The 24,060-nt window shown below is 40.3% G+C and overlaps 1 protein-coding gene across 1 annotated transcript in view; it reads left to right on the forward strand.

Moving 5' to 3' along the window:
- LOC125461438 (protein-glutamine gamma-glutamyltransferase 2-like) overlaps window positions 1-13,557 on the forward strand; it is a 34,783-nt gene extending 21,226 nt beyond the window's left edge. The window contains exons 7-13 of the mRNA XM_059652833.1: window positions 4,467-4,602; window positions 6,620-6,723; window positions 7,135-7,377; window positions 7,650-7,922; window positions 8,482-8,642; window positions 10,424-10,557; window positions 12,757-13,557. Coding sequence (XP_059508816.1) covers window positions 4,467-4,602; window positions 6,620-6,723; window positions 7,135-7,377; window positions 7,650-7,922; window positions 8,482-8,642; window positions 10,424-10,557; window positions 12,757-12,907 — 1,202 coding nt within the window. The 3' untranslated portion in view covers window positions 12,908-13,557. The remainder of the gene's footprint in view (window positions 1-4,466; window positions 4,603-6,619; window positions 6,724-7,134; window positions 7,378-7,649; window positions 7,923-8,481; window positions 8,643-10,423; window positions 10,558-12,756) is intronic.
- The last annotated feature ends 10,503 nt before the right edge of the window (window positions 13,558-24,060 follow it).

The raw sequence follows: 24,060 nt of genomic DNA on the forward strand, positions 1-24,060 counted from the left end.
AGTTAAAACTTATGATGCTGTAATGACCTCCTCTTAAATGTTCCCCTATCGACACAGTAGTTGGACTGTACCTGTTCAAAGAGGCAGCTCACCACCACCGTCTTGAGGGCAACTAGGGTCAAGCATAAATGCTGGCCAGCTAGCAATTGCCCATGTCCCACCAGTGAATTTAAAAAAAATCTTGATATACTTGGCCCACCTCATTTTCAAGAGCCATGTCTAACAATGCCTCTTTTCTTATCGGACTAGAATTATCCTGATGTAGAAAATTCTCCAGAAGCATACTGTTGTTTTTGTACAATTATTATATCAAGTTAGATTAAGACAAGTAAAGTCTCCCATAAGGTGGAAAATCACTTAGAAACCTTGTGATAAAGTTTATGCTGCCTGACAAGACTTTCTGTGGAGTTTCCCAGTAATGATGCACAATTCAATGAAACGTGCAAAAACTAAACCCCTACAGAAATTTACAGCACATAGGGTGGGTTCATTGAGGTCAACATATTGCAGCTATCTGAAAAAGATAGCCAGTGGTCCTTCCTTGACCTTTCCACACTTGATTTCTATCACATATTTTTCTGCAGTAGGAAACATGCATCTTATAACGATAATATGATGGAACTAATAAGCCAGCGATTTACTAGAGTACTGAGGGCAACACAGTAGTTCAAAGAGGAAACAGTGAGAGTACATGGTAAATATGTTCCAATAAAGATGAATGGTAGCACCAAGACTGGATAACCCTGAATTATAACAGACATAAACATAGGAGCCATAGGAACAGGAGTAGATCATTCAGCCATTGATTTTAGGATGGGAGTCAGGGATTTTGATTAAATTTAGGATCAAGAGAAAAGGAGAGCTTTACGGCTGATATTGAGAGCTAAATCTGGCAGAGTCAACATACAAGTATAAACACAGAGGGAAACACAAAAAGGAAATTAGGAAAGCAAAGAGAGTGCAGGAGATAGCATTAGTGGGTAAAATGAAGGAAAACCCAAAGGGCTTATTCAATATATAAAAAGCAGTAGAATAAATAGGGAAGGAATAGGGCCCATTAAGGGCCATTAGAGGTCATCTGTATGGACTGGAACGATGTGTGTACAGACTTCAATAAATATTTTTGTCAGTTTTCTCAATGGAAAAGGATGTGACTGGTATAGACATCATGTGCACATTGGAAGAAAGTAACATAGATTGACAGGAGGAATCAAGGGAGGAAATATCAGGACCTTGCAATAATTTTCAAATCTTCTTTGAACTCGGAGATTTCCCAGAAGACCGGTGGACTTCTAGTGTTGCCCCATTTCTGAAAAAGGAAGGAAGTGTGGACCAGAAAATATAGGCCAATCAGCTAACCTCATTGGTGGGGAAGCTACTGGAGAGGATTCTAAAGGATAGAATATATTCGCACTTGGAGAGACACAGATTAGTCAGGGATAGTCAGCATGAATTCATTAGGGGAAGGTCACTTTTGACAATTTTGATCAAACGTTACCAGGAGTATTGATAAGGGTAATGAATTTGATGTGATCTACATAGACTTGACAAAGGCTTTTGATCAGGTCCTTCATGGCAGGCTGATCAAAAAGGTAGAGTACATGGAATGCAAGGTAAAATAGTACGTTAGATTGAAAATTAGCTGAGAGACAGAAAGTAGAAGGTTAGGAGGACTTGCTGTGACTGGAATTTTGTTTCCAGTGGGGTTTCACAAGGTTGCTCAGGCTGTTGCTGTTTGCTATTTGAATTTCAAGGTAGGGGAGATGATCAAGAATATGGCACAAAAATTGATAAATAATAAGAAAGGTAGCTGAAAATTGCAAGAGGCTGTCAATGGACTCAACAAGGTGGGCATAGGGGTGGCAAATATAATTCAACCTGGAAAAGTGAGAGGCACTGCATTTGGAATGTGTTATCAAGGAAAGGGATTACATTATGAATAGTAGGACCCTGGGAAAGTACTGAAGATCTGAGGAACCTTAGTGTGCTAATCTACAGATCCCTGAAGGTAACAAGGCAAGTAGATAAAGTGGTTAAGAAGGCATATAGGATGCACTCATTGTTCCATAACTGTGAGAGCTCCACTCCAGGGAATTTTCATGGATGATGAAATACATGAGTGCAGAGCTCATTAAAAATAGGCTACAATGGTTAAAAAGTATCATGGATATGCGACTTTTTGCCTTCAGATGCTGATTTTTGTTATTACTAATGTTTTGGCAAGAATAGACAAATTTGTGATTTATGATTTCGCGGATGCAGAAGATTTACTGTATTTGCTTTTATACAACAAGGAGGAAGTTACACTGGAATTGTATAAAATTCTGGTTAGACCATAACAGGAGAATTATGTATAATTCTGGTCATCACGTTATAGGAAGAATGTGATTGCTTTGGAAAGGGTACAGTGGATACATTACCAGGATGTTGCCTGGGCTGGAGCGTTTGAACAATGAGGAAGCATTTGATAAGCTGAGGTTGTGTTTCTTGGAGCAGCGAAGCTTCAGAGGGGCTTTGATAGTATTAGATTATGAGGGGTGTAGGAGGTTGAATAGTAGGTAGAGTGAATAGGAAGGTACTTTTCTCATTCATGTAGAGGTCAATATATGGGATCATAGATATAAGGTGCGATAGAATGCTAACAGTTGAGGAGAATGTTTGTTTACTCAGAAGGTACTGGGCATCTGGAGCTCACGGCCTGATAGGGGGTGGGGGGTTGAATGAAACTCTTCTAACATTTAAGCAGAATTTAGATATCCACTTGGCTGCCATAGCATCCAGGACCGGGGACAAAAACTGGAAAAAGAGATTAGAGCAGATCTTTTTTGACTGGTGCAGACATGATGGGCCAAATAATCTCCTTTTGTGCGGTAAACATCCATGAGTCTAAGTTATCCTGGAAATCAAGCAGCATCTCCACTAGGTCCAGTTAAACTAAAACTGAGGGAATGTTATTCAATGGAGCACGCAATGAGGAACAGAAATGCAGATATTTTTGTAAACCTATTTTAATTATAGATGCAACCTTATATAAACACAACTACTGCAAAGTACAAATATTAACCTCAGTACAATTTAGCATTATGGTATTTCAAACAGTTCATTGTTCAAACAAACTGACAACTGATTGAATCCCCAGATATATGTGATTGACATGGAATGATAAGGAAACATCTTCTGCTGTCTGTACATTGACTGCGTGACAGAAATACTGAACACTGAAATAGTTACCCATTAATTCCTTTAGTACAAGGAATGTATTTCTTAGCAACAATTTTGGCAAAATTTAAGACAGTCAGTAATAATTGGCAAGGTAGTCCGTTGAGGTATTTCCATGTTGACACCAGGAAGGAAGAAAGAAAAGCTTGCCTTTTTATAGTGTTTGTTCACACACCAAATGTCTCAAAGCACATTATATTGAGTGAAGCACAAGTGAAGTGTAGTCACTGTTGTAATGATGGAAACACAGTAGTTAGTTTGGCCCATAATAAACTCCCACAAATAACATTGATTGAGGACAAATATTGACCAGAAATCTGGGGAGAATTCCTCTGCTTTACCTTGAAATGTTTTCTTGGGATTTCTTACATCCCTCAGAGATGGCAGAGGGAGGGCAGTTTCATGTCTTATCTTGAAAGTCAGCACCTCCACAGGCGCACCACGGCATGGCTGCTCACTTTCTTTGCAAACTTTTGCCATGACTGTTTGATGAGGCTAACTGTTACCCTCCTGCCATCCTCTGGAAAGAACTCCACACCTTTGCAATTTCCAACATTGAAGTTATTCCAAGAATTTTTAGGCTGACTTTTTAGTACGTATCTTCTACCTTCTCTTGACCCTATAGATTTGCTGTTTAAAATGTTCCTGTGTTTGCTTTTGGTTTGTCCTTAAATATCACGTCTTCAGTTAGGGATTTGAATGCTCCTCCAGTCTGCTTGTCACATCAGATATCAAACTGGTCGAGTCCCTCCAAACTGGCTGCAACCCAGAAACATCAGTTAGAAGGCCTTCGATTCCCAGGTGCAGATATGGTTCTAACATGCCATCAAAGTCAGTGAGAACCAAGCCTGCCAACTCAAACTTGGTGTAAAGGATTCTTTGGAAAGAAAAGCAGGAACCTCACCTGATGTTCTGATAAGCAGTATCAAATTATGTTGGCATATAACTCGTTGCTGATTGTGAGGGTTTGTAGTGTTCAGATTAGTTGCTACATAACCTGACATTAAGACAGTAAGACCGCAGTGCAAAAGTACCTCAGTGATCTGTGGCGCACTGACAATGTTATGTTAATTAAAGATCTTTCTTGATTGTGTATTGATATTATCACGAAAGTATATCTTAAATTATTAAACGCTTGCAATTTGCTCAGATATCAGATCCTGCCACAATTTTATTTCGTGTCTGTGTGTGTACACACATAATCGGTTCTAATGAATAAATTTGTTTCTTTTCATTATTTCTTTTAGTTTTTAGATGCTTAGGAATTCCTACTCGTGTTGTCACAAACTTTAATTCTGCTCATGATACCAACGGGAATTTGACAATTGATAAAGTGTGCGATGAATATGGGAATGAACTCAAAGGCCCAAATGACAGCATCTGGTGAGTCAAATCATTGTCAAAAATGCAAGTTTTAGCATGTGAGAGGGAAATAGAAACAAACAGCAGGTTGGGTCAGAACCATTAAAGAGAAAGGACAGGTTAAATTTTCTCTTTAATGCTCACCTTTTGTCAGAAATAAAGATTCTGTTTTGACAGCAGCCAAGCCAACCCTGGACCGTCACTATTGCAGCAAATTTAATAGAATACTTTCCCCTGGTACTGGACCCTTCCAGTGGAGGCATGCCAAAGGTGTGCAAAACCTGATCTACACATTTAGATATAAATCTGAAAAAGATACCAGTTCGCATCAAATATACTCTACCCTAAAAACTACCCAGTGGGGAGAAACAGAATGAAAATCAGCGCTAATCATTGGACATTTGAAAAAAGAAAATTGTCCATTGTTTTTTGGAGATATACCTCTTGAAGTGGACGGCTGGGTCTATGGACTCTCTCTCCTGGGGACAACGTAATTTTCTCATTTATTGATCTGTGAGGAACATGCCATCTCTTGAGATATATGCCAACTAGGTGTCATGGATAAGAAGCCCAGGAATGAATCTGTGCAGGGCTGCCAAGCTGCAGAATTGGGAAAGATGTTTCTCAAGAAGGAGGATTGCTTGAGCAATCATCAGTAAGGTCAGAGGACCAAATGAGAACTAATGCAGAAGCAAAATACTGGAATGCTGCAAGTCTTCAATTGAATGAGCACTGTGCTGGTGAGCAGAAAATGGAGTAGCAACTTTAGAATTGTTGTTTGGCCACATCACCAGTTCCAGAGGGCAGGAGAAAGGATAATAAAATACAATCACACAGTTACAGGGAATATAATTGGTGACTTTGATTAGGACTTGCTGGGTGATGGAGAATTTTGAACACGGTTTTTGAGAAATCTAGATAAGGAGGTAACAATTCTTAAAGACGCCAACAGAAGGAAAGATGCACGGTAGATCAGAAAGGCTTGAACGTGCTTCAGAGTTGCTTTAAGAAGTCTTAGATACAGATATAGGCTCTTTTTGGGAGAAGTATTTAGAATGTCCACAGTTATGGAAACCAGGAAGGAATATTTGTGATCAGGGGTTTAATGCTAGAGTTACACAAAGAGTAGGTAGGCCCTGGAAAAGAGCTAAGGTTGGAGGTGGCATTGGCTGAGTTGGGTCAGCAAATCAGTAGGGAAATTTAAGTTAGTTCAAATAAAATTTGGAGATAATATCTGAATAGATAATCACGCTTTCATTGAATAAAAAATCCATGCATTTGTTAAATTTATTGGAGGTAAAGATAGAAGATGTAAACATTTACAACAGCAATTGGAAGTGGGGAGAAATGTGTGGATATTTTCTCTTCAAAATTTCCTTTCTTAGGCAGCAGAAATTGATATAGTTGAGTCAGGTACGGATTATTTCTCTTTTATAATTTTGTAAAAATATACGCTAACTTACGAACAAGGAACAAATCGACCACTCACACCTGTTAGCCTGCTCCACCACTCAACAGATCATGGTTGATCTGATTTTAACCTCAACTCTACATTCTTTCATCCCCTGGTTAATCATTAATCATTCTGCATCCACTACCTTTTGATGCACTCACAAAGTTCTGAGAGAAAAATTGTTTCTTCTGTTTTAAATCATCTTTAAAACTATGCCCCAAAGAGTTTCTCCCACAAGAGGAAACGTCCTTTCAACATATACCCAGGGAAGATCTTTGGGATCTTATATGTCTCAAATAAGTTACCTCTGACTCTTCTAAACTCCAGGGGATATCGGACTTGCCTGTTCAGCTTTTCCTCCAAAGACAATTCACTTTTTCTATGTATTAGTCAAATAAACCTTCCCTGAACTGCTTCCAAAGCATTAGTGTTATGGAGCAGACCAAACCCCCTCAAAATATATTAAGAAGATAATTTGAACTCTAGCTTTTTATTGTTTGAAAGGTAAGTGTAAACAGAGAAACATAAACTGATTTCTGAGAGAATTTTAGTATCTTAGATTGTATCATTGTTGTCGCATTTCAGGAACTTCCATGTCTGGGTAGAAAGTTGGATGGCACGAAATGACCTGGTGGCAGGCTATGATGGTTGGCAGGTATTGGACCCAACCCCACAGGAGAAAAGTGAAGGTAACGAGATAAATTCCAATATCAGAAACCATTGTCAAGTAATTCATAACTTTACTCATAGTCATGACTCAATTACTGCTGTACTGGAGGAAAATTATGTTTGAATTATCCACAAATAATTTATTGGCCTAAAATAGATTGGGCAGATTTCTGGGAGACAAATTATTCAGCATTATATCACCGCATCAGTTTCAGTGTTTTTGATCATGAGGTAATGGATCTGAAATATGATTGGCAAAGGAAGAAAATGTTTAAGAATGGAAGCTAGCAGTTACACTTCAACAAAGTTTGTGATTTTTGATTTCAGAAGACTGTAAGAACTTCCAAAAGGTTTTCTTAAACAACATTCCTCATAAGAGCCATTTAAATTTATTGAGTTTTGTTCTTAATTACTTCTTTGTCTTGTTTAAGGAATATATTGCTGTGGTCCAGCTCCTGTCAAAGCAATCAAAGAAGGGGCCTTGGATATGAAGTATGACATTCCCTTTGTATTTGCTGAGGTCAATGCAGATAAAGTAACTTGGATCCAATTTAGTGATGGCAGTAAAGAAAAGGTACATGTTGAAACACAGCATGTGGGTAAAAATATCAGCACAAAGACGTGCGGCAGACCCGATCGTGAAGATGTCACAGACAGTTACAAATACAGAGAGGGTAAGGAATTTTACTTTTTAAAATATGATTTTTTTTATCTTTTAGTATTTCTTTCAGTTGTATTTTGATGCCTGTTTTGTCGTTCAATTTTATTGTACTGGATTTAAATAGCAGACCACATTTTATAGCTCAGTGTGAACCATTAGAATAAGGTGGCTATACAGCTGTACTTGAAGTAAGAAGTCATTCTTGTAAATTATCCAAATACAATTTTAAAAAGTACTTTTTTGATCTGTTTCTTATTTAACCAACTTATTTTTCAATGTATTTAGGGTCCTCTCAAGAAAGAGCAATCTTTTCTGAAGCTGACTTCAGAAATAGACGTATTGCTCAGCCCACAAAAAAATTGTTGGTCAATGTGAAGGCTGAGGTATCAATAAATAATGGATCTGATATTCAAGTTGGCATAACCATCTCCAACTGTAGTTCAGCAACAATACACTGCAATCTTAATTTCAATGCTCAAATAATGAATTATAATGGACAACCACAGCACCGAATTACTGGGAAGCATTTCGACAACATTGTTATTCGAGGCAATGCAGGTAACCAAAGAGTTATTGGTCTTGTATCTAGCTTTGCTTTGTAACAGCTAACCACCCATAATTTAATCATTAAAAAGTTAGAAATTGGTGGAAATACTCACAGGGTCAGTCAGCATCTGTAGAGAGAAAAATAGATAATATTTCAATTCTGTGACTTTTCAGCGTAATTTGTTCATATCTGCCTCAATACCAAAAACATGTAAATGTATGTTTACTGATGCAATCCAGTTAAACTGTCAGGCTTACTAAATGCTATAATTGACTCTGAGTGGCAACTGGGGCAACAAATTCTGGCCTAGCTAGCAACATCCTCACCCCATGGATGAATTTTTTAAAAAAATGCTGTCCCAGGTGATAACACTTGCATAAATCAGGACCTTAACCTCAAGAATTTCATTCAAAACCCTTCAATTTTACTATTTTTCTCAGTTTCTTCCAATTTTGCATTAATTATCTCCCAATCTATTCTCAGTAGCATTTCTCCAAGGCGGATTTTTAATTTATGTTGAAAACCTTTGAAAATATTTAATGTATTCCTTGTTTTCAAATTGTTTTTCAGATGAGCATGTGGTTCTACAAGTGCCTTACTCAGACTATGCTGATTATCTTGAAAATCACCATTTGATCAGGCTGGCTGCTTTGGCAACTGACTTAGTCACACACACATGTGCATTAGATGTGAAAGATATTTCTGTGATCAATCCTGATGTCCACATTCAGGTAATATCCTGAAGCAATAGCATCTTCATGATTGAAACCACAATTGAAATTTACATCTCAGGAGATAACTCACATTTTACATCACATTTCAGTTGTCTCCCTGCACTTACTTATTATTGTTGGACAGAATGGTTTTAAACCTCACCTTTATACTATTTCCTAATGTTTAATTGGATTATTTTCATTGATGACCTATTGGATAAAGTTCAGTGCTTGGAGACAAGCTGAGCTGAAAAAAGATTTCCAATGGAGCAGAAACAGCTTGAGGAATTTCCAAGTCATCTGTTTCCTCCAATTCTCTCAGTTTCTTCTGGCACTGTTTTCTATCATTCCATGAAGTTAATGTGGCATTCTTTTCACTACTGGAATTGTGCTATCTGACTTTTTAAGCTGCAATCTTTTCCCTTCTACCTCCAGCTCACCCACCTCAACCACAGCCATCACTTAGTTACAGGATCATAAAATTGTTACAGTACAAGACACCCTTCAGCGCATTGTGTCTGCACCAGTTCTTCAAACAAGCATCATTACACAGTGCCAAACTCTTGATTTATCTCCATGTCCCTACATGCTATTTCTATCCAAATAATCACCCAATACCTTCTTGAAGGCCTCAACTGAACCTGACTCCACTACATTTCCAAGCTGTGCATTTGGTACCCTAACCCACTTGTTGAGTGAAAAGGGCTTTTCTCTCATCACCTTTGCTTCTTTCGCACTCAGATGCTGAGAAGTTGTTCCCCACCAGCATAATCTCAGAGTAAGGTGTTACCTACTTGAGACAGATGAGAAAGATTTATTTTCTCTTTCAAAAGGTAGTCAATCTGTGGAATTCTTTACTTTAGGGGGCTGCCAAGATCCTTTCTCCATTATTGCAAAACTCTTCAAGCATTTGCTGCAGACATGTTTGCTTTGGACTATAATGGGATTCAGGACCTCTGATGAGCTGCAATAGTGACTCATAACCTGTTCTGGCATTCTTAATGTAACTTAAATAACTTATTCAATTTTATATTAAGTCAAATTTTTATTCATTTTGTTAACTTTATCACTTGTTGCTTTTGTGTGTTGAACCTTAGAAATGGAATAAACCTTAGTCAATTATCAAGTATAAAATAATTTGTTTCTTTTCCTTTAGAAATTTATGAATGAATTCCAAAGGTTGACAAAATTTAGGAGTAGCAAAAGCAAAGAAGCATATCTTTCCTTCTCTTCTAAACTTCCTTAATTTCTCAACTCCTGCACTCAATTGGAAATCAACACATGTGTTAAATCACACTAAGTTGGCTGGTTTTTATACTCCTTACACAAAGGGCATAGTTGCTCACTGATGGGGATCCAGGTTCAGGTGTTTCTCAATTAAGCAACTCTTTTCATTGGAAACCTTATTAAAATTTTACTTCAACCTGGCAACTATGGAATTTAAACTGCAGCTTAAGCGTAATGTGGAATACAAGCTACAAACTAAATTAAAATTGAACTAAATAAAAATGTCGACTTTCTTACACATGCATTCCATCCAAGATATATTGTTGACATTTAAGTAAATGCTTAGAGTTCTCAATTTTAAGACAAAACAATTCTAAATCCTCCCTTAAAGGGAGAAATTGAAGAGGAAAGCATTCAACTGAAAGACAATTTGGTTAGGATGTTGTTTCATTTGAGATCATCAAAGGGTCAGCATCAACCACACCTGTTTAATAAATATGAGTTTGACTTATTTCAAATATTTGAAATAATAATGTTTAACCAAAGCATTAAACATTGATTTATTTCTTCAGCTGCTAGGTAATCCAGTTTTGAACAGACCAATGAAAGCAGAAATAATTTTGACAAACCCTCTGAGCGTTTCCTTGTTCCAATGTGTCTTCACCATTGAAGGGCCAGGCCTAATTAATGGCATGCATCAGACAAAGTAAGTGGAAAAAAATTGTTTGCTGAAGCATTTTAAAATTGTACAAAATAAAAATTAAGGCTTTCTTACCCAACTACGACATTCAGTCCTAGTTGGCAATGTAGGTAAGTGTGAAAACTAAGCTATAGCTAAAACAAATGCATACAATAAGACAAACAAATTATTATTTTTTGCCAAGTCAACATTGTTTTCATTCCACAGCACCCTTGTACCTCCTTTCATATGCAGATTTTAGAAAAGAAATGCCCTTCTCAGAAAATGAAAGACTGTTTAATGTAGAAAAGATCTCAGGAAAATATCAGAGGCTAAAATTCAACGGCACTGGGACTATTTAGTGAGTGGTGACAAAACAGAAAATGGTTACAACAGACGGCCAATCCATTAGGACTGTTTTGAACCCACTCTCTATATGTTTAAAGGGCCTTACTTGTTTTCAATGCACAGCACCTGGCATATGTTTCCTCCTTTTTATTTACCATGTTCTCAATAATCCTTAACATCTCGGGTTCCCTGGACCTGTTGCCCTTTCCCTTCACTCTTAGAATAACACAGTGGCTCTGGATTGTCATAACATTACTTTTAAAAGACTCCCACTTTCCAAATATAGATTTACCTTCAAGTAGCCACTCCCAGTTGATGTTTGTCAGATCTTATCTAATGATATTGAAAATGGTCTTCCCCATAGTCACTTAACATCTGTACCATCCTTATCCCTTTCCATAATGATTTTGGAAATTACACCGTTATGGTCACTATTGCCAAACTGCTTGTTCACTGAAACTTCAACCACTTTACCAGCTTCATTCGCTAGGATTAGGTTTGGCACTCCCCATCTCCAGTAGGATTATTTACATACTGGCACAAAAAAATCCTCTCCTGGATGCAATTACAAAATTCCATTTGATCCTCGCACAGGAAGGCGATGCTAATTAATGTTAAGAAAGTTAAAATCCCCTGCAACTACAATCCTACTTCTCTCACACCTTTCTATGATTTGCTTAACTGTCTGCTCCTCTATCTCCCTCTGAAATTTGGGACGCTGGTAGTATAATCACAGCAAGGTATTCATCCCTTTTGTTATCTCTATGCTCTACCCAGATAGTCTCATTTGAAGACCTATCTTCAACATCCTTCCTCAGTACTGCAGTGATGGTTTTCTTTATCAATAATGCAATGGCCCCACTTCTCTTACTCCCCTCTTCATTGCACCTGAAACATCTATACCCTGCAATGCTGAGCTAACAGTCCTGCCCTTGTTTCAACTATATCTCAGCAGCTGCAACAAGATCATATTCCCATGTGCTGATCAGCACTCCAAGCTCATCTGTTTTACCAGTCAAGTTCCTTTCAATAATATAGACACAGTTTAGCTCTTTTGACCTTCTTCATGCCTTACCGTACCCATGTCTTCTCCACTTACTGGACTGTCCTAGCATTCCTTCTAGATCTGGTTGGGCTTGGTCCCAACTTTACATCTACTTTATATCTCATTCTCCTGTGAAATCAGTTTAAAACCTCCTTTGAGGAATAAAGTAGAAGCAAGATAGGTTCGCTGTATTGGCAAGACATGTGGAATTACAAACAAGTAAAACTGTCAGCTTGATAAATTCTGAGGAGTGGGTCAAAAATGGCCAACATGTAGGGATTCCCAGAAGTAACTGAACAAAGACAGAGGAGCTGTGACATACTCCATATCATTGAATCTTTACAGTGTGGAAGCAGGCCATTCAGTCTATCAAGCCCACACCAACCCTCCAAAGCGCATTCCACCCAGACCCACTCGCCTACCCTATCCCCGTAACCCTGCATTTCCCAGGGCTAATCCACCGAGCCTGCACATCCTTGGACATTATGAGCAATTTAGCATGGCCAATCCACCTAACCTGCAAAACTTTGAATTGTGGGCGGAAACTGGAACACCTGGAGAAAACTCATGCAGTCATGGGAAAAATGTGCAAATTTCACACAGACAGTTCCCCGAGGGTGGAATCGAACCTGGATCCCTGGTGTTGCAAGATAGCAGTGCCAACCATGGAACTGACACAAAAGTTGTCATTGTCAAATTAGTCAATCGGAAACCTGGAGATGAATTAAATTTGATATTTTTATCCTTTACATTAATGTTAATTTCACTATTAACAAAATTTCTAAAATCTGTGAGATTGTTTACTAAATTACATTGTTCTTATGCTGTTTCAGAGTTCGGGAGATAGGACCGCAGCAAACAGCCAGACTACAGATTGAATTCACTCCCATGAAAACCGGCCCGCGCAAGTTAATGGTTGATTTTGACTCTGTCAAGTTGAAGGATGTGAAAGGATTCAAAAACATGACTGTCCAAAACTACTAAATTGTTAAATGTGATTTACATCTTATCTACTGTGTCATATATTTATGCCATTTCAGGATATAACTTCACTTTTTAGTATTCTGTGCAATCAGAAATGCTTTTTCATCCAAATTAGTCAAGCTGTCAGAAACTATAAATATCTCTAGGTTCACTCATGGTTGTGCATTTTTAAGATGATTAATCTGTGAAATGCCTGGGCAGAATTTGATCCCCAGCATAGCCACTTTTGAAGCAAATGTTAAAATATTCAGGGTGGCCCATACTGGAGAAGGATCCCTTGCACTTGATGACAACCAATAATTTTAGAACTTGAACAACCTGTTCAGAGACACAATTACACACCATTGGAGCAGGTTGGACTTGGAGCCAGATTTCAAGCCTCAGAAGCAGGGGCATTACCACTGCATCAGACGTGCCCTTTGAGCTTTTTTATTAAGCAGTTGAGGGAGATCACAATGCTTGCCCCAAACCATGAGATTCCACTACATGCTGTTTGTATTTTGGCCTTTGGTTTGATCAAAAAATGATTCATTTTCTTGTAATCATGTCTTCAAATGTATCTTCTAATTTGAACTCAATGAATTCTTTTGTTTCTGATATGATTATTGTGCATTACTGTTTTCAGTTCCTGGGTATATGTTTTGATTATATTGGTGAAGAAAATAAAACATATTTTCATCAATGAATTTTGAATTCTGCATTAATTAGCCTTTATTCTTACATTAAAATGTAATCGCTTACATGTATGAATCAACAGCAATTCGAATTTATACAGTACCTGCACTGTAGATGGACTGTTCCAGGGGCACAATAGAGACAAAACAGGCTGATTTTTTTTCATTGTGGGTAGAGTCTTGGCTCCCAAGGGCTGAAAATGGGAAAGGGCCCAACTTCAATGGCTGATAGACTAGTACCATTGATGGCACAAGCACTAGCAATGACTATTGCTGAGGCTTCACTTCCAGCTTCCTTACCGGTTGAGATGTACTCAAATGGATCACAGGGTAAAGGCATTCCAGAACCCAAGAAACAAATCTTCATAATCAGTAGAGGTCTGGTCTTTAGGTATTTGGGTGAGTCGTTACCACCAAGGTGACCATTTGCAAGCCATGTAGTTTCCAAAAAGTGTAATTCTCTTTGCCAGGATGGCTAACTTTGAATAAATGCATTCCTGGAGATTTCATCACATGACTTACTGCAATGCTTCAGCTATCAGCTAACAAACATCCATCCTTGAGACACACTGCTTTCCTATACCAATTGCAACACAAAAAGACTCATTACCCGATTAAGTAGTTGAATGTGGAAGGGATTGATAGATGCATTAAGATAGAATTGGAAACAATGGAGAACATATGGGCAATGCTACAGAATGAACAATGCATCGAATCAGGCAATTTTTATGACAGAAGGATTTGTGGTAGACTCAGGGCAACTAGGGCATACAGATTGTGAACAGTGGCAATTAGGTTGGGAGTGAGAAGTAAAGTGACGGCAAGTACACAGTGTATAACAGCAGATTGGACAGGTGAAGTGAGAAGGCTAGTGTTTCGGTGATTTCCATTTTCCAATTGATAAAGGTGAATAAGATGTTGGTCTCCATGATCAGACGTTAAACTGGGAGCTTGATAGATTTAAGGGAGGGATGAGGGAAAAGAGTGGAAAAGTTAGAAATGAGTATCAGCAGCAAATATATATTCTATTCCTAAGGAGAACGTTCTGCATGAGGGTGAGGGGGTTAAGGAAGGGTAGATACTTAAGGAACTCTCCAGACTTACGTTCCAGGCTTAGGAAGATAATACACTGCTGCGAACACTATAGCTACAATGGAATAGATAAGAGTCAAACTCAGGAGGAGCAGATCAGTAACCAAAGAAACCACATGACAGACATTTGGGGAGGTTGAAGAGATAAGGGCGTGATAAAAATTTCCAATTTGCACTACAATTTTTATATTGGTTATGGCCATTTTCTTGCTCTGGTACAGGAACAACTCAGAATTCAAAACAGGATTACAGGAGAGGGAAGGAAAAATTTGGAAGGCAGCCAGGTACCGAAGAACTTCAAAGATGTTGATTGAGTTGAACTTGGAAACAGTAATAACACTCAATGCTGTTGAATTAGAGATGGTGACAGATGGGTAAACCAGTTGCCTACCAGATTTGTCAATTAGCAAGTTTTGAGAAGATTTGTAGCTCAGGTTGAGGTTCTGGATGTAAGTTTGCTCGCTGAGCTGGAAGGTTTGTTTTCAGACGTTTTGTCACCATTCTAAGTAACATCTTCAGTGAGACTCCGGTGAAGCGCTGGTGTTATATCCTGCTTTCTATTTATCTGTCTGGATTGGTGATGTCATTTCCTGCACTGATGATGTCAATTCTGCAACTCTTGAAGGCAAGTCAGTGAGTAAAGATGGAGGAAATAGTAGAGGAAATACTCAGGATGGGACAGGAGTAAAAGTTTTCTGGATTTAACAGAAAGGCATGAAGATGGTTGACCACCTTTGAACAAATACAAAAATGTTTCACTGAAACTGGCCAATTTCTGCATTTTATTTTCTATGACAAATGTAGTGAAATTCCAATTTCAAAGTTGAGAATTTCCATATTGCTATCAGCAGACATGCTATCTCTATCAAAGATGTGGTCAAAGTACTTATTTTCTAGGGCTCTTCCTAAGATTTGTCTTGAGAGTTTTTTTTTGAGAGGCTAATTTTGGGTTTCAGGATCATCCCTGTTCATTTCCACTACGTCCTGTAATAAGTGACACAATCATGTTATGGCAATACTGATGGTATTTGTGTGAATTTAAAGATTTTTATTTTAAATTGATATGGCAGAACAAATCTTCTAACTTTGAAATCTATAAATAAGATGTTTTTTGAACTTCTCATAAATAAATCTCATGTACTCTCTATCCAAAGCAAAACTTTCAACTACTTGGCATGGGGTAGCTTATTGGACTGAGTCTCACATCTGTGGTTTTTTTAAAGAGCTAATTGCAAACAAATAAAATGATTCAGAATTCTTTGGTTTTGTTCAGCCAATTTCAAGTTTCTTTCCTTTCAGTATTTCTGTTCAAAGTGAGTGCTGACAACACAAATTACCAAGCTGGTGATCAATTTAATTCTCATGTTTCACATTTATGTAATTTCTCCCAAGTTAATATATCTTCTTGTATGATTATCCATGCTTTACTGATATCTAGATTGGAATACCTTAGTACACTAGGAACTTTGTTATATTAAAGTTACATGCCACTTTATAGAAGTGGTCAACTGTACACCTAATCCCAAAATTATTCATTTATTCATATATTTTTAAATAAATGTTGAAACTCCACAAAGAAGTATACAAAAACATGGGAGCAACGTATGATAGCTGTCCAAAATATCTTTACAAAGTTTCTCCTGCCTGGCTAATCATGTGACGTTACATTCCGGTTTAATACACGTAAGTTTAACAAAAAATGACATTGAATGCAAAATGTATGGTGCTTTGATTAGAAATATAGGAACAGGAATAGTTCATTCAGCCTCTCGAGCCTGTTCAACCATTCAATGAAATCGTAGCTAATCAGTGGCCGAACTCCATAGACCTGCTTTTGGCCCATATCCCTTAATACCTTTGCTTAACAAAAAAAAAATCCATCTCAAATTTAAAATTAACAACTGATCTAGCACCAACTGCCATTTGGGGAAGAGAGTTCGAAACCTTTACCCCACTTTGTGTGTAGAAGTGCTTCCTAACATCGCTCCTGAACAGTCTGGCACTAATTCTCATACTTATCTCCAACCAATGAAAATAGTTTATCAACCCTGTCTTTTCCTATTAATATCTTGAAGGCTTCAATTAGATCACTCCTTTCATCATCTTCCCAATGTTATTGCAGGATCAAAAAAAAGCACAATGACAAAAATAATTAAATAATGGTCAAACCTCAAAAGTGATGACAATTTACAGAGCCAATATAACATAACATCAGAATTTAGGAGTGGCAAATGTAAGATTTATTAGTGAGGAACAAAGTATGGACTTTGCGATTCAACTTCTCAACCTCCAACTACACCTCACACAAACATACAACTCAGATGCACACAAATACACAAAGTCTCATTCATTCACTCACTCAGGACACTTAACTCAATGCTGTCTCTGGGACCTTGCTATGTTATTGCATTTCCCACCTTACAACAATGACTGCACTGTAGTCAGTAGTATTACTGTAGTAATAGAAGTAGTAATAGAAGTATTTCACGTACTGGAACTCTTTGGGGCATTAGATAGTGTTTCTTCTATCAATCTGCTAAATAATTCAATATCCCTTTTATTCAGGTCAGATATCAAATGTACTTTTTACAACCATCATTTCTGTATCTATTCTGAAAACTCCTGAATTGACATATCATTGAGTTGGCTGTGTGCAGGAAGGATTAGATGCATGTTCCTAATTATTAGCAATATGTTCAAATTTCATCCTGTTCTTATGCAAAGCTTGCACACTTTTTGTTGAAATGGGGATTGCTGAGAAATGATTAACTTTTAGTACAAGGATATTGGTCTCAATTTTTACTGGGAGTCAAGAATGCTATAAGCGAGCTCTATAGAAAATCATAAATTCCCTGTCCAATTTGACTGCCTGGCTGGTGGGTAGGAGTGGGGATTTTGTAGCAGGAGGACACAGCTGAAGGTCTATGGGAACAATTCCAGTCTGGTGGTAATTGAGTTGGGGGGAGGGGTGCAGTATAGAAAGTTTCAAGGCGGAATCCAAGGTTGAGGTTGAAGCTGAGAAGGCTCAAGGCTCAAACGAGGCAAACTGTTAAAAATTACCGTGGGCTGTTCCAGTCTGTTGATGCCTCTTGTTATGGTTCAGCTCCTGGAAAGATTGTTGAATATTATATTAAACCTCCAAGCAGCTTGTCTCTAGCAGGACCCTCATTCTTGAGCGTTTATTACATAAGATCATTGTTGCTGGGAAGGTGACAGACCAGAGCTTGTACTGCTCAAACCCATACACTTCCACTCCTTCTCCACAGCTCCTCCAATCACAGGCTTTTTCACTCCCACACCTGCTATTGATAGGCTCAATCTCAACTCACAAACAAGCCTTTCTGAAGCAAACATCTGAGGAATGCAGTGCTTGTATACAATAGTTAGCTGCTGGTTCCTTCAAGAACATGCTATCGGCAAACAAAAAACAAAAGAACTATGAATGCTGTAAATCAGAAGCAAAAACAGAAATCACTGGAACACCTCAGAAGGTCCGGCAGCACCTGTGGAGAGAAGTCGGAGTGAATGTTTCGGGCTCAGTGACCTTTCCTCAGAACTTTCCTGAACAATGATAGCCATGCCCAGTTTCCCATGCCATGGGAGATACCAGCTGCATTTCTGTAGCCAGTAAAACAACTGTTGGAGACAAAATCACATCATCAGGCATTAGTCTGCCACATCCTGTTTTGTCAGCTTCAGTTATTTTCAATATCATGGGGTCAATCTCAATACCGTTGGGACTGATATATCTTTCATGAGATTATGTGCAAAAATGCTTCTAGCCGCCTGGCAATACTCAGCAAATGTGTTTATGATAAATTCCCTGTGAACTGTAAGAAACAGGAGAATAGACAAATCCGGGATATTTGGAGAGAGAGAGATGTTTATAGAAACCTTCGGCTTGAACTTAAAGTAATCGATTGCTTATTTCCTCGTTTTGGATACAACATGTATTCATTGACACAAGTGAAAGATGGCCAAGAGAACACTGATGTGGAGGTGATGGTGTTAGATTGGGGTGGGCAAAGTCAGAAGTCACATGTGACCAGGTTATAATCCGTTTATTTGAAATCACAAGCTTTCGAAGCGTTGCTCCTTCATCAGGTGAAGTTTTGATGAGTACGACTTTAGCCTTTCTGCGAGTGGTCTAATTAGATTTGATAGAGGTATTCAAAATCATGAGAGTTCTTGACAGAAAACACAGAGAAAAAAACATTCACAGCAGTGAAAGTATTGAGAACCAGAGAGCACAGATTTATGATAACAAACACAGAATGCTCGAGAAACTCAGCAGGTCTGGCAGCATCTGTGGAGAGGATTCGCATTTCAAGTTGCACGATCCTTCTTCAGACCTGAAGCTTTAAGGTAATTGGCAAAAGAAGCAACAGCAACATGATGGAAAACTTTACATGCAGAGAGAGGTTACCACCTGGATTGTGCAATCAGATTGTGGTGAGCCCGGTTCAATTGAAACATTTCAGAACGAATTGGACTGTTATCTGAAAAGGAAGAACAAATGGGTGCTGGGGAGAAGATGGATGACTAACAGTTGGTAAAATCTTCCCTACTGAGTGCCCAAATAGACATGACGGGCTCAACAGCCTTCCGTGCTGTAATGATTCTGTGAATTGATGACAACCATAACTAGGACTAAATAGAATTATTGTTTGAACTCCAACATGTTGGACATGGCAGTTAGAATCAGCTCTTTATCCCATCATTATGGGATGAGACAACAAGCCAGGGGGAAAAAAAAACCTTTAGGACTTGTAAACAAAGGTAAGCTAATATTCGCTTGAATTTGCCATTGAATGCATGCCAGTCTCAATTAAGATTTGTGTTCAGACTTGAAACACTCAATCTACCCTTATATACTCCCACCCCCACCTTGCCACAGGGTAAATACCAGGGCTGTTCTGCAATATCCCTGCTATCTTAATCTTTTAAGAGATAGGTGACGAGATGAAATATTGCTTCATTATTTATGAAGGGTGGAAAAGAGATATTATGTATATAACTATAGAAATTAGGAAGTGACCATAATAAGCCATTAGAATAGAATTATTGAGCATTTGAACAGATGTGAAGTAGTCAGATTTAAGCAACACAGGTATGTGAAGGGAAACTCATGTTGAACTAATTTAAATGTCTATGAATTCAAAATCAGAAATTGCTGGAAAAAAGTCAACAGGATGGGCAGCATCTCTGGAGAGAAAGGAGGGTCATCGGTTTGGATCCGGTGACCACTCTTCATAACTGATGGTAGGCAGGAAAAGGCTGGTATATGTGCAAGAGAACAGGTGTGATGGGGGTTGTGGGGAAGAATGATAGGTGGAGATGGATCCCAGAGAGAGAGAAAAACATCTCATTTCATCCGTGATAGAGATAATGGGAACTGCAGATGCTGGAGAATCCAAGACAACAAAGTGTGGAGCTGGATGAACACAGCAGGCCAAGCAACATCTCAGGAGCACAAAAGCTGACGTTTCGGCCTAGACCCTTCATCAGAGAGGGGGATGGGGAAAGGGTTCTGGAATAAATAGGGAGAGAGGGGGAGGCGGACCGAAGATGGGGAGAAAAGAAGACAGGTGGAGAGGAGAGTATAGGTGGGGAGGCAGGGAGGGGATAGGTCAGTCCAGGGAAGACGGTCAAGGAGGTGGGATGAGGTTAGTACATAAGAAATGGAGGTGAGGCTTGAGGTGGGAGGAAGGGATGGGTGAGAGGAAGAACAGGTTAGGGAAGTGGAGACAGACTGGGCTGGTTTTGGGATGCAGTGGGGGGAGGGGACGAACTGGGCTGGTTTTGGGATGCGGTGGGGGAAGGGGAGATTTTGAAGCTGGTGAAGTCCACATTGATACCATTGGGCTGCAGGGTTCCCGAGCGGAATATGAGTTGCTGTTCCTGCAACCTTCGGGTGGCATCATTGTGGCACTGCAGGACGCCCATGATGGACATGTCGTCTGAGGAATGGGAGGGGGAGTTAAAATGGTTCACGTCTGGGAGATGCAGTTGTTTATTGTGAACCAAGTGGAGGTGTTCTGCAAAGCGGTCTCCAAGCCTCTGCTTGGTTTCCCCAATGTAGAGGAAGCCACACTGGGTATAGTGGATACAATATACTACATTGGCAGATGTGCAGGTGAACATCTGCTTAATATGGAAAGTCATCTTGGGGCCTGGGATGGGGGTGAGGGAGGAGGTGTGGGGGCAAGTGTAACTTCCTGCGGTTGCAGGGGAAGGTGCCGGGTGTGGTGGGGTTGGAGGGGAATGTGGAGCAGACAAGGGAGTCACAGAGAGAGTGGTCTCTCCGGAAAGCAGACAAGGGTGGGGTGGAAAAATGTCTTGGGTGGTGGGGTTGGATTGTAGATGGCGGAAGTGTCGGAGGATGATGCATTGTATCCGGAGGTTGGTGGAGTGGTGTGTGAGAACGAGGGGGATCCTCTTTGGGCGGTTGTGGCGGGGGCGGGGTGTGAGGGATGTGTTGCGGGAAATGCGGGAGACGCGGTCAAGGGCGTTCTCGACCACTGTGGGGGGAAAGTTGCGGTCCTTGAAGAACTTGGACATCTGGGATGTGCGGGAGTGGAATGCCTCATCGTGGGAGCAGATGCGGCGGAGGCGGAGGAATTGGGAATAGGGGATGGAATTTTTGCAGGAGGGTGGGTGGGAGGAGGTGTATTCTAGGTAGCTGTGGGAGTCGGTGGGCTTGAAATGGACATCAGTTTCTAGCTGGTTACCTGAGATGGAGACTGAGAGGTCCAGGAATGTGAGGCATGTGTTGGAGATGGCCCAGGTAAACTTGAGGTTGGGGTGGAAGGTGTTGGTGAAGTGGAAGAACTGTTCGAGCTCCTCTGGGGTGCAAGAGGTGGCATCAATATAACGGAGGAAGAGGTCGGGTTTGGGGCCTGTGTAGGTGCGGAAGAGGGACTGTTCCACGTAACCTATAAAGAGACAGGCATAGCTTGGGCCCATGCGGGTGCCCATGGCCACCCCCTTTGTCTGTATGAAGTGGGAGGAATCGAAAGAGAAGTTGTTGAGGGTGAGGACGAGTTCGGCTAGGCGGATGAGGGTGTTGGTGGAGGGGGACTGGTGGGCCTGCGGGACAGGAAGAAGCGGAGGGCCTTGAGGCCATCTGCATGAGGAATACCCTCGTAGTCTTCTAGCCCCACTTGGCCTCCTTCTACCTCCTTCCCAAAATCCACAAACTGGGCTGCCCAGGCAAATCCATTGTTTCTGCCCGTTCCTGCTCCACAGAACTCATCTCTTTTGACCTCAACTCAACTTTTCCTCCCCTTGTCCAGACCTTTTCCACTTACATCTGTGATCCTGACACCTCGTCATTTTCAGAATTTCCAGTTCACTGGCCCCAGCCATGTCCTCTTTTTCGTGGGCATGCAATTCCTTTACACATCCATCCCTCATCAGGATGGTCTCAAAGCTCTCCACTTCCTCCTCCAATGAACATTCACCATTCCCCGCCCCCTCTTTCGCCTGGCTGATTTCGTCCTCACTCTGAACAACTTCTCCTTTAACTTCTTCCTGAGCTGAGGATTCCCCAGCACTGTAAGTTGACAGGATGCTCAAACTGTTATGACCCATCTCTTGAGCTTTGGCCCTTGTCCTCAGCTACCATCCCACCAGCACCCTCATCCAAAGGATCATTAGCCACAATTTCCGTTACCTCCAACAGACTACAATCACCAAACACATATTCCTTCCCCTTTCGTCAGCCTTCTGCAGGGACCGCTCCCTCCGAGGCACACTGGACTACTCCTTCACGCCCAATAAATTCCCACACCCCATGGCACATGCCCCTGCAATCAAAGAACACATAACAGTTGTGCCCACTTACTTCCTCGTTCCTCACTATCCACGAACCCAGACACACCTTCCAGTTGAAGCGTAAATTTACCTGCCCTTCACTCAATCAGTCTACTGTATTCACTGCTTACAATGCGCTCTCAAATACTTTGGGGACAGGAAACACAGACTGAGCGACCAATTTGCAGCAGACTTATGTTCTTTCTGCAGAAATGACCCTGAGCTTCTGGTTGCCTGCCATTTCAAAAGACCACCCTGTTCCCTGGCCAATATCTCTGTCTCAGGTTTGCTGCAATGCTCCAGCAAAGTGATGCTCAAGCTGGAAGAACGACACCTCATTTTCTGCTTGGGAACACTTCAGTCTTTTAGGCTTCAAACTGAGTTAGACCATAAGATATAGGAGTGGAAGTAAGGCCATTCGGCCCATCAAGTCCACTCTGCCATTTAAAACATGGCTGATGGGCATTTCAACTCCACTTCCCTGCACTCTCCCCGTAACCCTTGATTCCTTCTGAGATCAAGAATTTGTCAATCTCTGCCTTGAAGGCATCCAACGTCCCGGCCTCCACTACACTCCATCGCAATGAATTCCACAAGCCCACCACGCTCTGGCTGAAGAAATGTCGTCTCATTTCAGTTTTAAATTTACGACCTCTAATTTTAAGGCTGTGCCCACGGGTCCTAGTCTCCCCGCCTAACAGAAACAACTTCCTAGCGTCCACCCCTTCTAAACCATACATTATCTTGTAAGTTTCTATTAGATCTCCCCTTAACCTTCTAAACTCTATTGAGTAGAATCCCAGGATCCTTAGCCATTCATCATACGTTAAACCTACCATTCCAGGGATCATCCATGTGAATCTCCACTGGACACGCTCCAGGGCTAGTATGTCCTTCCTGAGGTGTGGGGTCCAAAACTGGACACAGTATTCTAAATGGGGCCTAACTAGAGCTTTATAAAGCCTCAGAAGCACATCGCTGCTTTTATATTCCAACCCTCTTGAGATAAACAACAACATTACATTCGCAAATGTGTTCAACAAGCTTAGGGTCTGAGCACCTTGCACATGTCCTTTCTTCAACCCTCACACATGGACTGCCACAACAAACACCCATTGTCAACCACTAAGATCCCCATTAGCAGATATTTATTCTCCCAGGCTGACATTTACCCATTTGCCGACCCAGCTGTTTTTCCCTCTCTGTGGGTTCTATCTCCATCCATTGTTTACGCCTCCCCCCCTCCATGCACCCCATCTTCAGCATTTATGTCAATCTTTTCCTAGCTACAATCAGTTCTGAAAAAGGGTTACTAGACCTTAGACATTAACTCTGACTGTTTCTCCACGGGTTAACTCTCCTATGGAGCACCTTGGGGCATTTCAATATTGTAAAGGAGCTGCAGAAATATTTTCTTAAATCATTGTCAAGACAACCTCCTAATAATGTATTTTTAAAGGAGGTTTAAGCTTATTGGTGAAATTTGTCCTTTTAGCTTAACACAACTGGCTAGCGGTTGGCATTGATGCCTCACAGCAGCAGTGGCTCTGATTTGATTCCACCCGCAGGTGA

Source organism: Stegostoma tigrinum, chromosome 19 (genome assembly GCF_030684315.1).
Source record: "Stegostoma tigrinum isolate sSteTig4 chromosome 19, sSteTig4.hap1, whole genome shotgun sequence".
Classification (NCBI taxonomy): Eukaryota; Metazoa; Chordata; class Chondrichthyes; order Orectolobiformes; family Stegostomatidae; genus Stegostoma; species Stegostoma tigrinum.